Consider the following 16050-nt stretch of genomic DNA (forward strand, 5'->3'; position numbering starts at 1 on the left):
GCAAACTCTTTTACTGACATACTTCCTTGAAAACCCCAGGGTAAAACAATACCCTCTAAGTGACACAAGAATAGCTAAGCACACAGAAGAGTAAAAAAGTTAATAGTGGTGTACACAACAGAAAAAAAAAAATATTTAATTCGATTATGAAGAATACAACTTTGATACTCAGAGAAGAATATTTTTATACTAAAAATAAGTAGCATGAAGTAGTGTATCAGTTTTCTAGAACCGCCATGACAAAGTGTCACAAATTAGGTGGCTTAAAAAAAACTTAAAAAAACAGCAATTTATAGTCTCTCAGCTCTGGAGGCTAGTAGTGTGAAACCAGAAAGTTGGCAGGGCAATGCTCCTCTAAAACCTATAGGGGAAAATCTTTCCTTCTTTGCCTCTTTTTACTTTCTGGTTTGACCAACAATTCTTGGCATTCCTTAGCTTGCAACTACATCATTCCAATATCTGCCTATGTCAACACATGGAATTCTCTCTGTGTCTCTATCTGTATCTTTATTTTTCCTTCTTATAAGGACACCAACCCTCCTATACTGTTGGTGGGAATATAAATTGGCGCAACCACTATAGAGAACACTATGAAGGTTCCTTAAAAAATTAAATGTAGAAATACCGTATGATCCAGCAATCCCACTCCTGGGCATATATCCATTGAAAACCATAACTCAAAAAGATACATGTACTACACTGTTCATTGAAGTGCTATTTTACAACAACCAAGACATGAAGGAGCCTAAACGTCCATCAACAAATGAATGGATTTAGAAGATGTGGAATATATATATATTTTCAGCCATAAAATAAATGAAATAATGCCATTTGTAGCAACATGGATGGACCTAGAGATTATCATACCATTAAGTCAAACAGAGAAAAACAAGTATCATATGATATCACCTACATGTGGAATCTAATAAAAATGATACAAATGAGCCTATTTGTAAAACAGAAACAAACACAGATTTCAAAATCAAAACAGTTATCAGGAATTCCAGTTATGGCCCAGCAGCAACGAACCCAACTAGTAACCATGAGGATGTGGGTTCAATCCCTGGCCTCACTCAGTGGGTTAAGTATTCAGCATTGCCATGAGCTGTGGTATAGATTGCAGACATTGCTCAGATCCTGAGTTGCTGTGGCTGTGGTGCAGGCCAGCAGCTGCAGCTCCGATTCAACCCCTAGCCTAGGTACTTCCATATGCCACAAGTGCAGCCCTTAAAAAAAAAAAAAAAAAAAAAAATCATGAAACTACTTTGAAATGGAAACAAATTTGAAATTGTAATAAAAAAAAATCTGACTCCATTTTTTGATGTTTGCTTACAGCTTCTGAGCTTCAACTCTCCCTCTTCCCCCTTCTGCCTCACACCAAGCAAGCAGATAAAAAAGCCCAGGTGCTCTCATTTTTGTCACTGGCCAAACCACATTACACCAGCTCCATCTCCTCACCACCACGAAATCTTAAAGCTAGTCTCCCTTTCTTGCTCTCGCAAGCCATTTCTGGACAGCTTTAGTGGCCTGTTCTGCCCTCCCTAGAAAGCCTCATTATGTGAGTAATATCCTGTTTATGCGGTATTATCAGTCTCAGCCAAATTTTTGGATGGGCGTTCGTCTTGTTTCTATGGAATGACCACAACAAAAATCCTAAAGAAAAGGGATAATTTCCTCAGGAAATATCATTTACAAACTAGATTAATTTCCATAGAAGAAATAAAATCATCAAAGAAACACTCTGTAAATATGCATCAAGTCCAAATGTTTTACAAGAGAATTCTACCCAAGCATGAACATCACATAGCCTGCATGCTCCAGAAGTTGTTCCAGAGCACTGAAAAATAAAGAGAAATGATCTAATTCTTGTTACGAAGCAAATGTAACATTGACACCTAAACCAGACAAAGATAATCCAAGAAAACACAACCTCAGACTAATGTCACTTGTAAATACTGATGCAGAAGACTTAGTAAAGCATTAGTAAACATAAGGCAGTACCACATTAAGAAAATAATTCTTATCAAGTGGGATTAACTCAATGAATGCAAAGTTGAAAACATTAAGAAGAAAATCCATTAAAATAATGTATCATATTAAATCTAAGAAGAAAAAATATATGGTATACTACTTGCATAAGTATTTTTAAAAAACTCCAATAAAATTGACTTCCAGGGGAGTTCCCGTCGTGGCGCAGTGGTTAATGAATCCAAGTAGGAACCATGAGGTCGCGGGTTCGGTCCCTGCCCTTGCTCAGTGGGTTAACGATCCGGCGTTGCCGTGAGCTGTGTGTGGTGTAGGTTGCAGACACGGCTCGGATCCCGCGTTGCTGTGGCACTGGTGTAGGCCGGTGGCTACAGCTCCGATTCAACCCCTAGCCTGGGAACCTCCATATGCCGTGGAAGCGGCCCAAGAGATAGCAACAACAACAACAACAACAAAAAAAAAAAAGACAAAAGACAAAATTGACTTCCAGAGGTCTTTATCTTAACGTGATTACATACAACTTGGTATGTAATCAAGCTTTAAACACTCTTGAAAGACATAAAATAGACTCAAAGAAATGGAAAAACATCCTTTGTTCTTAAATAAGATGACTCAACATTGTAAGAATTGTTATTCCCAAATTAATTTATAAATCTAATGCAATCTGCCTAAAAAGTACCAACAAACTTTTCTTACAGAGATAAACAAGTTGATGCAAGAAAATCGTGTGGAAAACAAATATGCAGGAACAGTCGGGATAAACAAGTTGATGCAAGAAAATCATGTGGAGGAGTTCCCGTCGTGGCGCAGTGGTTAGCGAATCCGACTAGGAACCATGAGGTTGCGGGTTCCGTCCCTGGCCTTGCTCAATGGGTTAACAATCCGGCGTTGCCCTGAGCTATGGTGTAGGTTGCAGACGTGGCTCGGATCCAGCGTTGCTGGGGCTCTGGCGTAGGCTGGCAGCTACAACTCCGATTAGACCCCTAGCCTGGGAACCTCCATATGCCGCGGGAGAGGCCCAAGAAATGGCAAAAAGACAAAAAAAAAAAAAAAAAAAAAAGAAAGAAAGAAAATGATGTGGAAAACAAATATGCAGGAATAGTGGGGAAAACATTAAAAAAGAACAAATCCCCAAGGGAGGAGTAACCCTACCAAACATTAAAACACACACTACAGCCTCTGTAATGAAAACAGTGAGGCACCAGAACATACACAGACAAGAGACTTCAGTAGAATAAAAGGTTCAGAAATTTAGTACATGAGGAAAGTGGCATCTCAAATCATGAGACAAAGATGAATTTTTTAATAAATAGAGCTAATACAACTGGTTAAATATTTGGGAAAGATAAAATTAGGTCCCTATCTTACACAAGAATAAACTCTATATGGACCAGGCACTAGAGGAAATATTCGTGAATTTCAGTATAACTCAACATAGGGGAAAGTTTTTCTAACTATGACTCAAAATTCAAAGGCAATTCTTTTTAATTTTACAAATTTGACTATACAAAGATTTTTAAAACATTTACATGGCAAAAAAAATATCATAACCAAATTCAAAAAAAAAACTAACAAAATATTTACAACATGTAGCAGATATTTCCTTCACATTAAAAAAAATAACTCTGAAACCATAAAACTCCTGGAACAGAACATAGGCATAACACTTTGACATAAATCATAGCAATATTTTTTTGGCTCTGTTTCTTAAGACAAAAGAAATAAAAGCAAAGTAAACAAATGGGACCTAATTAAACTTAAAAGCTTTTGCATAGCAAAGGAAACCATCAACAAAATGAAAAGACAATCTACTGAATATGAGAAAATATTTGCAAATGATATGACCAATAAGGGGTTAATGTATAGTTAGTTGATACATACAACATATACCAAAAAAAAAAAAAAAAAATTAGAAAATGGGCAGACCTGAAGTTCCTGTTGTGGATCAGAGGAAATGAACCTGACTAGCATCCATGAGGATGCAGGTTCAATCCCTGGCCTCACTCAGTGGGTTAAGGATCTGGCGTTGCTGTGAGCTGTGGTGTAGGTCACAGCTCTGATTCGACCCTGGCTTAGGAACTCCCATATGCTGTGGGTGTGGCCCTAAAAAGATTAAAAGAAAGAAAAAGTAAGAAAGAAAGGAAGGAAGGAAGGAAGGAAATGGGCAGGCCTGAATATTTTTCAAAAGAAGACATACAGATGGGAATTCCCATTGTGGTGCAGCAGAAATGAAATCTGACGAGTATCCAAGAAAATGCGGGTTCAATCCCTGGCCTCACTCGTTGATCAGGGATCCAGCGTTGCTGCAAGCTGTGGTGTAGGTTGAAGATACAGCTTGGATCCTGCGTTGCCATGGCTGCAGTGTAGGCCAGCAGCTGTAGCTCAGATTCGACCCCTAGTCTGGGAACTTTCATATGCCACAGGTGCAGCCCTAAAAAGCAAAAAAAGAAGAAGACATACAGATAATCAACAGGCACATGAAAAGATGGTCAACATCACTAATCATCTGAGAAAAGCAAATCAAAACCACAAGATATCACCCCACACCTATCAGAATGGCCATCATTAAAATGTCTACAAATAAAAATACCAACATTGGTAGACTTTTGATGCAGTGGAATATTACTCAGCCATAAAAAAGAATGAAATAATGCCATTTGCAGGAACATACATGAGCCTAGAAATCATATTAAGTGAAGTTAGACGGTGGAAGACAAACATCATATGATATCACTTATATGTGGAATTTTTAAAAAGGATACAAATGAACTTACTTGCAGACTAGAAAGAGACTCACAGACTGAAAAGCTTATGGTTACCAAAGGCGAGGGATGGACTGGGGGTTTGGGATTGGTATATGCACACTGTGGTACACTGAAAAACTGGCCAAAAAGGACCTGCTATCTAGAACAGAGAACTTTACCCAATATTCTGTGGTAATCTATGTGGGAAAAGAATCTGAAAAAGAATGGATGTGTTTGCAGGTATAACTGAATCACTTTGTTGTATGGCAGAAATTATCACAACATTGTAAACAAACTATACTTCAAAAGAACTTTTAAAAATGGGGCGGGGGGGGGGGGAAGCAACAAACGTTTGAGAGAATCCGAAGAAAAGGAAACCCTTGTATGCTCTTCATGGGAATGAAAATTGGCGCAGTCACTATGGAATACAGTAGGGAGGTTCCTCAAAAAATTAAAATACAACTACCATATGATCCAGTAATTCCACTGCTGGGAATATATCCATAGAAAATGAAAACACTAATTCAAAAAGATACATGTAATAAACAAATGGGACCTAATTAAACTTTAAAGTTTTTGCTCAGCAAAGGAAAGCATGAACAAAATGAAAAGACAGTCCACAAAATGGGAGAAAATATTTGCAAATGAAGAGATAACAAGGGATTAATCCCCAAAATACACAAACAACTCATACAGCTCAATATAAAAAAAAATCAAAAAATGGGCAGAAGATCTAAACAGATGTTTCTCCAAAGTCATACAGATGGCAAAAAAAATGAAAATATGTTCAACAATGCTAATTATTAGAGAATGCAAATCAAAACTACTATGAGGTACCAATTTAAAACAGCTGGAGTGCCCATCATCAAAAAGTCTACAAACAATAAATGCTAGAGAGGGTGTGGAGAAAAGGAAACCCTCTTACACTGTTGGTGGGAATATAAATTGGTAAAAACACTATGGAAAACAGTATGCAGGTTCCTTAAAAAAATAAATATAGAATTACCAGAAATATGATCCAGTAATTCCACTACTGGGCATGTATCCAAAGAAAATCATAATTCAAAAAGATACATGCACACCAATGTTTAATTTATTTTCAACACTACTTACAGTATCCCAGACATGAAAGCAACCAAAATATCCACTGACAGAAGAATGGATAAAGAAGATGTGATACATATATATATATAATAGAAGAAGATGTGATATATATATATATATATATAATAGAATATTATTCAGCCATAAAAAAAGAATGAACTAATGCCATTTGCAGCAACATGGAAGGAGCTAGAGATTATCATACTGAGTGAAGAAAGTCAGAAAAAGACAAATATCATATGGTAGCACTTATATATGGAATCTTAAAAATGGATACAAATGAATTTATTTGAAAAAGAGAAACACAGACTTTGAAAACAAACTTATGGTCACAAAGGAGACAGGTGGTAGAGGGGAAGAGATGGACTGGGGGTTTGGGATTGGCATATGCACACTGAGGTATATGGAATGAATGGCCAATGGAGACTTTCTTTATAGCACAGAAAAATCTATCCAATATTCTGGGATAATCTATGTGGGAAAAGAATCTGAAAGAGAATGGATGTGTGTACATGCATAACCAAACTGTTTTGTTGTACTGCAGAAATTATCACAACATTGTAAATCAACTTTACTTCGATAAAACTTTTTTAAAAAAATACATGTACCCTCAGTATTCATAGCAGCATTATTTACAATAGCCAAGACATGTAAGCAAACTAAGTATCTGTCAACAGATGAATGGATAAATAAGAAGTGATATAATAATAAGGAGATTGCTTTTCTCTCTCAATCGCTCTCTGTATATACACATATATATGCACACACATACATATATACATATATATGTATATACACACACATATATATATGCACACACATACATATATACATATATGTGTATATATATATATACACACTCTTTACTTTTACTTCATAATTTGCTATGATATAAAATGTTAAAAATGTTCATATCCTTTGCCCACGTGATTCTTCTTTCAGGAGTTTATGCTTATCAAATAATAATGGATATATGGACAAAGTTTCAAGTTGAAAAAATGTTCATGTAACCATTATTTGTAACTGAAAATGCTAAATGTCCATGGAACATCATGTACAGATACTATAACACCATTAAAATAGTAATGAAAAGGGGAAAATATATTCCTGCATATTGTTAAGTGAAAAATACAGCTTACACACAGCTTGTAGTATGATAGTGTGTGTGTGTCTATGTGTCTGTATGTGTGTTTGTGTGTGTAGTTTGTAATGACTGGATAGATATACATCCAAATATATGAAGTGATTTTCTCTGGGTATTGAGGCTATTGGAGACTGAGCAATTAAAAACTATATCAACTATTCTTACATAAATTCCTTAGAACTTATAATTATAAACATTCTGTTACTTTATTTCATCTTTTTCTAAATAGAAGTAATATATGTGTTTACATATATTTATATAAATGTACATATGTACATTACAAAATGGAATATTACTTGGTCATTAAAAAGAATGAAATAATGCCATTTGCAGCAACATGGATGGACCTAAAGAATATTGTGGTTAGTGAAAAAGTTACAGAAAAGCAAATACTCTATGTTATCACTTATATGTGGACTCTAAAAACTAAAATGGGGGTTTAAGAGATACAAACGACTAAAGATCTGACAGTGACATGTCAGAAGGACACATGTACATAAGCTCCCATTGCCCAAATGAGGGATCAAAATTCCCCCTCACCCACTGAAAAACAGGAAAAAGAAACATAAAAAGTAGTTGGACATAATCCCCTTAACAAGGCCCAGAAAATATATGAGTAAGTTCTGTCAGACCTTAAAGAAAAAAAATCATCTTTTTTCTTTCAGAAATGGTTCTAACTATAGAAGCTACAAAAAGACTTCCCATCTCATTTTGGAAGGTAGTATAACCCAGATACTAATACTTAACAAGAACAGCTCCCAAAAGAGACTACTCTCACTTGTAAAAATAGGTACAAAAACTCTAAATAAAATATTGATAAATTTAATCCAATATACATTAGTTTATAATATATGTGACCAGAGTTTATTCCAAGAAGATGAGGGCAGTACCAGGAAAACTGTTGATTAAATGTACTATTCCAACAGAATAAAAAGGAAAAACTCTATAACCCCATGATCCTCTCAAAATATGCAAAAATAATTGTAAAATTCAATAGTCATACCTGATTTTTAAAAAAATTTTAAATTTAAAAAAAGCTCTTAAGATGCTAGAAAAGAAGAAAATGTCCTCAATTTTTAGGCTACTTGCCAGAAATAGCAAGCATCACATTTGATGACATAAATATTAGAAGCTTTGCCATTAAAATCAGAATCAAGACAAAAGTGCTATCATTCAACACTGTAACGTACTACATAAAATATAAAATGCAACACAACCTAAAATATCATAAAGTTAAAGGAAAATTGCTAAACCAGAAACAATAAAAATAGTATATATAAAACAAGTGGTTTTATCCAAAAATATATACACTCATACAAATACATACAAATAAAAAGAGTTCCTAAAAACTAAAAAGAAATATACAACCTAATAACATCTTTTGCAAAGCCATTTAGCACTATTAAATTTTTCATTTTATTTTTTTAGAAATCATCAAAAAATTTTTTTGTTTTGCTTTTTTAAGGCCACACCCACAGCATATGGAAGTTCCCAGGTTAGGGGTTGAATCAGAGCTACAACTGCTGGCCTACACCACAGTCACAGCAACATGGGATCCAAGCCACGTCTGCAAACTACACTAGAGCTCACAGGATAGCTGACACACTGAACAAAGCCAGGGTTGAACCTGCATTCTCATGGATACTAGTGGGATTCGGTTCCATTGTGCCATGACAGGAACTCCCTAGAAACTATCAAAATTTTAAATGCTCATTACCTTTGACTCAGATTTCATTTTCATGAATGAGATTAAAAGAACATAAAAATGCTCAAAGATATATGTACAAAGATTTTTTACTGCAGCATTGCTTGTGAGTGAAAAATTGGAAACCTAAAGGTACACTCTAATAACCGAGTGATTAAATGAATACTGACATTCATACTATGAAATATCCTCAGCACTTAATATCAGTCTGAAATATACCAGAATCTCTAAGAAATATTATTAATAAAAAAGGAAAATTACAGACAACCAAATATTGACTCTAAAATATAATTCCATTTTTATAAAAAAATGTTAACAATGATATTATAAAGATACAATGACACCAAAAGGATACAATAATAATACGAGAATATAAAACAAACCAAACTTCAAAGGGAAGTAAGAATTGGCAGCACAGGATAAGAGTCAGAAACTGTAATGAGAAAATAAACTGCAGGATTCTCAGGCTTTACTGACTATACTTTTAAATAATCCAAACCTTTCATATTAAGAATGTGATCAAGGGCATTCCCATGTGGCCCAGTGGGTTAAAGATCTGGCATGGTCACTGTTGTACCTTGGGTCACTGCTGTAGCCCAGGTTCGCTCCCTGGCCTGAGAACTTCTGCATGCCTCAGGTGCACCACCAACAAAAAAAGAATGTATTCATACAGCACCATTATTCATAGAGCCAAAAGGTGGAAATAACCCAAATATCAATCAATTATTGAAAGGATAAACAAAATGTGGTATATTGATACAATGTAGTATTACTGAACCATAAAAAGGAATGATGTACTGATAACATATTACAACATGGATGAACCTTGAAAACATTATATTAAGTGAAAGAAGTCAATCACAAAAAAAGCATACATATCATATGATTCCTTTTATTTGAAAAGTCCAGAATAAGCAAATCTATAGAGATGAAAAGTACATTAGTAGTATCTTAGGGCTTGCAGAGGTTGGGGAGATGATAGCTTAAGGGATACAGGGTTCTTTTAAGGGTGATGAAAATGTTCTAACTTTGATTATCGTGATGGTTGCACAATCCTGTGAATATACCAAAAATTGTTTAATTGTAAACTCTAAGCAAATGACTGTATAGCATGTGAATTATCTATCAATAAACCTGTTAATTAATAATCCAACAATTTAAAGTTTCAAATGCCAAAGATTAGGAAAAGAGACGAGAATGCAAGGAAATTTAGAACAGCAGTTCTAAATGCAAAGAAAGAAGAGTGGGATTTGAAGTAGTCTTACAATACAGCAAGCAAGCAAAACTGAGATGCAGAAAAAAAAAATTAAAGCTTCTATTTCCTTTTTTTTGTTTTTTTTTTTGTTTGTTTGTTTTTTTTTCAGAGCTGCACCCATGGCATATGGAAGTTCCCAGACTAGGGGTTGAATCAGAGCTACAGCTGTCAGCCTACACCACAGTCACAGCAATGAAGGATCCAAGCTACGTTTTCCATCTACACTACAGCTGATGGCAACGCCAGTTCCTTAACCCAATGAACAAGACCAGGGATCCAACCTGCATCCTCATGGATACTAGTCAGGTTAATTACCACTGAGCCATGGTGGGAACTCCCTGGAGCTTCAATTTCTATATGATTTTTATATAAAAAGAATTTAAAAAGCAATTAAGTTTATTAAAATGTATAACATGGTTCACTAGTGCCTTTACTCCAAGGGTCATGTGTCCTGTGAAGAGGAATCCTGAAGAAGTTCCAAAGAAGACAGTTCATGCATTTCTTTCCCTTTCAGCATATTTTAGCATTTGACCAGTTAGGTAGGTGTATAGATATACTATCTAGATTTAACTGAATGCACCCCTGCTAAAATGGAAAAGTAGCTGAAACATTGTCAGAAGCTAATAACTGTATTAAGTGAAAAACAAGAAAGTCATAAAGTGCACACTTACCTGACTACTGTATTATTTCTTCTGTGACTAAGCACAGAACAGTGAATACTAACAATTAATATTTGTCACATGAATAAATACTATAAAAATAATATAAGGCAAGAAATAACTCTAAGGAAATTAAGTCAACAATTCTTCACTTTTAGTACATTATCACCAACCCTCCTCCCTCTCAGGGTAGGGTGACTATAGAAATATTACACATTATGATTAAAATCCTACAAAATGGAAATACAGAAGACTATATCGATATTCACATGTAGTCTAAGGCCATGCTGGTCTCCATAATCAAAAATTGCATTTCTTTCTGGTAACTAAATATGCGCTGTTAATATAAGGGTGAAAAAGCATTTGCAAGTTTCAGTAAACTGTAATATTGTGAACTATCACATGACAGTCATAAACCAGGAAGTAGGGAGAAATTAAGGACTTAATGTTAGAGAAAAAAAGCCTACTGGGGAAAAAACTAAAAATTAGAAACACCAAAGAGGGAGCAAAGCCAACCCTAGAAAAGCTATAGGGCTAACACACAGCAGATAGAGACTTCATTCTATGAGATTCTCATGGTATGTCAGAATGAAGTATTTCCAAGAAGTTTTTGCAAGACGCCCTCAAATGAAAAGATAATCTACTTGGTATCACTTAAAATATTGGTTATTCTGTAGCTAGGTAGTGGCAGCACATTAATTTCCTAAGTGATTTGTTTAAATAGATTCCATGATTTGTTCAGTAAGATGCAGAGACCAAGGAGGGGAGTGGTTTGGGAGTCGTTTTTTGGTTTTGTTTTGGCGTGCTTGATTGTTTTCCGTGAATATTTTAGAAAGGGGACTTAACAAAGCACTATCAGCTGGCAGGTAGAACAAAGAGAGAAGGGGTTCAAAGGTAATTGAGGTTTTTCCACTAAAGCCCAGCAGAAAGTGTCCCACCCTTCAGCAAGAAAAAGGGAAAAGAAGGATCTGCATGGATGAAACAAGGTGTAAAGTGTTTGTGGCATGGTCTTCTTGCAAGCCCAGCCACGCGGCCTTATAATATCCCTAGGATTCTGTATGCTCCCGTGGGCAAAAGCAGCGCTCCAGTCAAGTCAAAAGCCCTGTAACGATCTACACCTAGGCAACTCAGGTGATCCCAAAGCGCGGCATCTCCTCTCCCCCACCTGGGATGTTCTGCCACCTGGACTTGATGCACGGGAGGGCCCTCCGTAGCCATATTTCGCTAATCCTTCTTTATTCTTCAGTTTCCAGCGGTGAAGCAAGGCTTCCGAAGTAATCACGAGACGTCTGTGGCAGGAGCCCTTTCTTCCGGGCGCGCAAGAACTCACCCTGCGGAAATCCTGCCTCTTGGCTGAGGTGGCTGCTTGCAGTCGGCCCCGCCCGTGGCTCCGCCCTTCTGAGCTCTGGGTAGAGAGCCTCCCAGCAGCTGTCAGGTACCGCCACCAAGCTGCTCTGAGCTCCAGGGACCAGGGGGGCGCGCTGGAGTTCCTACGCCCAACAAAGCTAACTAAGGAGGTTTTCTTTCTGCGCCCCGGGCATAAATCTAAGTACAGAATTACAACCTGGCTCTTCTGTTTGCTTTTTAAGTTAGTTTTTTTTTTTCTTTATGACCAGAAGCTACTCCCTCAAATAACACTAAAATATTTAGTTATTGCTTTTTATGTGGATTATTTAAAAAATCAGCAGTATGCAACTGATGCAGCACTTGATTTAAACATATTTGCATTTATTTCCAGGATAGAGGCATTAGTGGGATTTCCTAGAACATAATTAATGTGAAAAGAAGACAGTGCATGTCTTTCAAAATCCAAGAAATCCTTAGCTTCCGGTTCAACACTGACTTTTCAGTTACACGGAGAAATCACAGATGCCCTATCTCAAGGAGCACACCACCCCCACCCCACCACTCTACCATATTACTGTCTTCTTCATTGTTTTCACACGTTCTGCACATGTATGTATTTATTGTCTGTCTCACTACTTCCACTATTACTACCACTAGAAGGTAAGCAACCTGAGAGTAGGAACTGTGTATCCCCAGCACCTAGAACAGTACTCGGTTTTTGATAGATAAGAGGAAATGAGTGAATGACTAGAAAAGAAAAGTGACTTGCCTAAGGCCACACTGTTAATTGGTTGAAAAACCTGAATTAACTTCAGGTTTAATAAATTTTAAGTGTACTTTATACCTGAGAATGCTGAGATTAAACCCAAGTGAGGCCAGCTACAAATAGACTGATCCCAAGTTTTCCTAGTTAAGGATGTCTGGGCCAACATGCCTAACACACTAAGGGTACTAGCATACCCCCGAGGCATTCAATAGGTTGCTATTCCAGAATTTTTATGTGTATATTGTGGAAGGGAAAGGAGGAAATGAGGGCAAAAATGTGAAAGGACAATATCAAAACCTAGCTAAAGGGTTGCAGCCCCTTGGCACATCCCTGGGTTATTACTGTAAAAGAAACATGGAAACAATATTACTCTGATATCAGGGCTACCTTCTCACTGTTATTTCTGTCCTTCTTCATCACTTTCAAATGGAGCAATTATATCTCCTTTTCTTTTTTGAACCCCGATAAATTCTAGTTGGATGCCTATTTCAGTTTACTTCTTGAGTAAGGAGTGGCATCATTGTCACTTCTATAAACAGGTTTGAATGTGGAAAGAACATAAGTAGGGAAAAAAAATGTAAAATTTTTGGAGCATCAGTAAATATAGAAAAGGAAAAATCATCACTTCTTTTTGGCTGCACCTACAATACATGAAAGGTTCCAAGCTGCTGCAGTGACAACACTGGATCCTTAATCTGCTGTACCACAGGAGAATTCCAGGAAAGACCATTTTTTTATTCAGATATATTTCTAACATAACCTTTTATGGTCACTGAAAAATAAGTAAATTCTGAAGCTTTGAAAATATTGGTTTTTTTAAAAAAAAGTCCTGGAGTTCCCATCATGGTTCAGTGGGTAACAAACCCAACTAGTATCCATGAGGATACAGGTTTGATTCCTGGCCTTGCTCAGTGGGTTAAGGATCAGGCATTGCCATGAGCTGTGGTGTAGGTCACACACGGGATTCAGATCTGGTGTGGCTGTGGCTGTGGCATAGGCCAGCAGCTACAGCTCTGATTTGACCCCTAGCCTGGGAACCTCCATATGCTGCAAGTGCAAACCCTAAAAAGACAAAAGACTAAAATAAAATAAAATAGTCCCAAACGAACCTGTTTTATACAGTATTTTTAAAATGAACACAATGACTATGGACACTCTGATTCATAAAAGAATATCTTCTATTGAATGTGTATGTGATGGCCAAATAATAAATTTGCTAAATGAAACCTGATAGCAAATCATTAGTTTGGATCTTGGATACATTTCTATTGCAGTCTTCACAAAGCTGATAAAAACTGGAAAGCATCTTATAAAGCAACAAGTAACTCCCCCCCCCTTTTTTTTTAGGAAATGATGGACCCAAAGTGAAAGAGTAAGGGCTGGAATCAAAACCCAGGTCTTAGACTCCTAGTTCAGCCTATTCTGAATGTGTGACCTCTGATAAGACCCCAGTGAAGTAGGCTTTAAAAAAAATTATTGAGGAGTTCCCGTCGTGTCTCAGCAGAAACGAATCTAACTAGCATCCATGAGGACGCAGGTTCAATCCCTGACTTCACTCAGTGGGTTAAGGATCCCATGTTGCCGTGAGCTGTGGTGTAGGTCGCAGACGTGGCTTGGATCCCCTGTTGCTGTGCCTCTGGCGTAGGGGCAGCAGCCACAGCTCCAATTCAACCCCTAGCCTGGAAACCTCCATATGCCACAGATGCGGCCCTAAAACAACAACAACACAACAATTATTGAAACATTATTTTTGTCCCAAAATTAAAGTATATACATCGTAATTTTTATAAAATACTGTTCTTAAAATAATCTGTTCTCAAACTACTAGAAAACCTGAAATAGAAACTAAAAATCAAAATTACCATAACTTTCTTACACTATGTTCCTTATGCAAGGCTTTCTTATACATTAAGTGGGTACTTCATATATATTATTATCTCTCTAAAGCTTCCCAACAACCTTATAAGTGAAAAAGTATTATTCCTTTGTCAATTTTAAGATATTGCTTTGGTCCTTATTAGACATATTCAATAGTAAAAGTGTTTAAGTCTAAATTTTATAGAATTTTTATTTTCACAAATCTAACTTTTTAGTTCTTTATTTTTGCACATGGGCACACTTACAGTAAAGTTTAAAGTCTAAATTATAAACTAGAATAGTATTTCATTATAGATTCTTAAACAGAAACCTAATTAATAAATTTGACATTTTTTCTCCTCAACTGACCATTAGTTTCTGTTCAGATAAAACACTCCAGCATCAAAATATAACAAACATCAAAATGAAACAAAACAAATACTTGTTCTAAAGTAAAAGTAAAAATATGAGTGTTAGAGTCACACAGACCTGGTTAGCTCCAACATATGTTTAGGTCTTGGCTTAAAACTCACTTCTTCCAGGAATTTTTTCCTGTTCTCCGTCCCTAACTCTACCTTCAAAACTAAGTCTCTAGCATTAATATCATTTGTCTGGGGGAAAAAATGTTATTTCTGTGGTTTAGTTTGAACAACTCCTGGAAAATATTTCCTATCTTGACTTACAATAAAAAAGTATTATTCACAATTGGGGGAATCTACTTTAGCAACCTATTTTGGGTATTTTCTCATTATGATAAATAATAATATAATGCTTCTTTAATGTCTTCTTTATAATGATGCCATATGTGCCTTATTCATCTGTATATGGAATAGACACATCTCTCTAGCACATAATCATTTAAATAAAGGCAAAAGATAAGGTCATGATTCAGAGTAATAATATTTATGTAGTTAAATATAATATGTGAATCTGTTATAAAGCTATATGAAAGGAACAGAAATTCTGTGTGCAAAAATAGTTTAACAATCCCAAGTGCACAAGGATGGTTCAACATTCGCAAATCAATCAAATGTCATACACCACGTTAACAAAAGAAAAATCAAAAACCACATGATCATCTCAATAGATGCAGAGAAAGCATTTGACAAAGTACAACATCCATTCACAATAAAAACTGTTACCAAAATGGGTATAGTGGGAACATACCTTAACATAATGACAGCCATTTATGACAAACCCACAGAAAATATAATACTCAATGGAGAAAAGCTGAAAGCCTTCCCACTAAAATCTGGAACAAGACAAGGATGCCACTCTCACCACTGTTATTCAACATAGTACTGGAAATCCTAGCCACAGCAATCAGACAAACAAAAGAAATAAAAGGCATCCAAACAGGAAGAGAAGAGGCAAAACTATCACTGTATGCAGATGACATGATACTATAAATAGAAAACCCCAAGGACTCAACCCAAAAACTACTCGAACTGATCAACAAATTCAGCAAAGTAGCAGGATATAA

General features: G+C 36.1%; 1 protein-coding gene across 39 annotated transcripts in view; it reads right to left on the reverse strand.

The window, feature by feature from the left end:
• The window catches only part of GALK2 (galactokinase 2), a 254112-nt gene that overhangs the window by 222864 nt on the left and 15198 nt on the right, over positions 1-16050 (reverse strand). For 16 of the 39 annotated variants that reach the window (XR_014811515.1, XM_084970518.1, XM_084970550.1 and 13 more), the window contains exon 1: positions 11763-11930. The exons of the other annotated variants lie outside the window; for them this stretch is intronic. Coding sequence is in view for 11 of the 16 variants with exons in the window: in XM_084970518.1 (XP_084826644.1) it covers positions 11763-11815 (53 nt within the window). In the remaining 5 variants the exon portion in view is untranslated. Of the gene's footprint in view, positions 1-11762; positions 11931-16050 lie in introns of those variants that run through there. 39 annotated transcript variants of the gene reach the window in all.

This window comes from Sus scrofa, chromosome 1 (genome assembly GCF_054392235.1).
Source record: "Sus scrofa isolate SSC_HxYL_T2T_F1_AM1 chromosome 1, Sscrofa_HxYL_maternal_Yorkshire_Landrace_v2.0, whole genome shotgun sequence".
Taxonomy (NCBI): Eukaryota; Metazoa; Chordata; class Mammalia; order Artiodactyla; family Suidae; genus Sus; species Sus scrofa.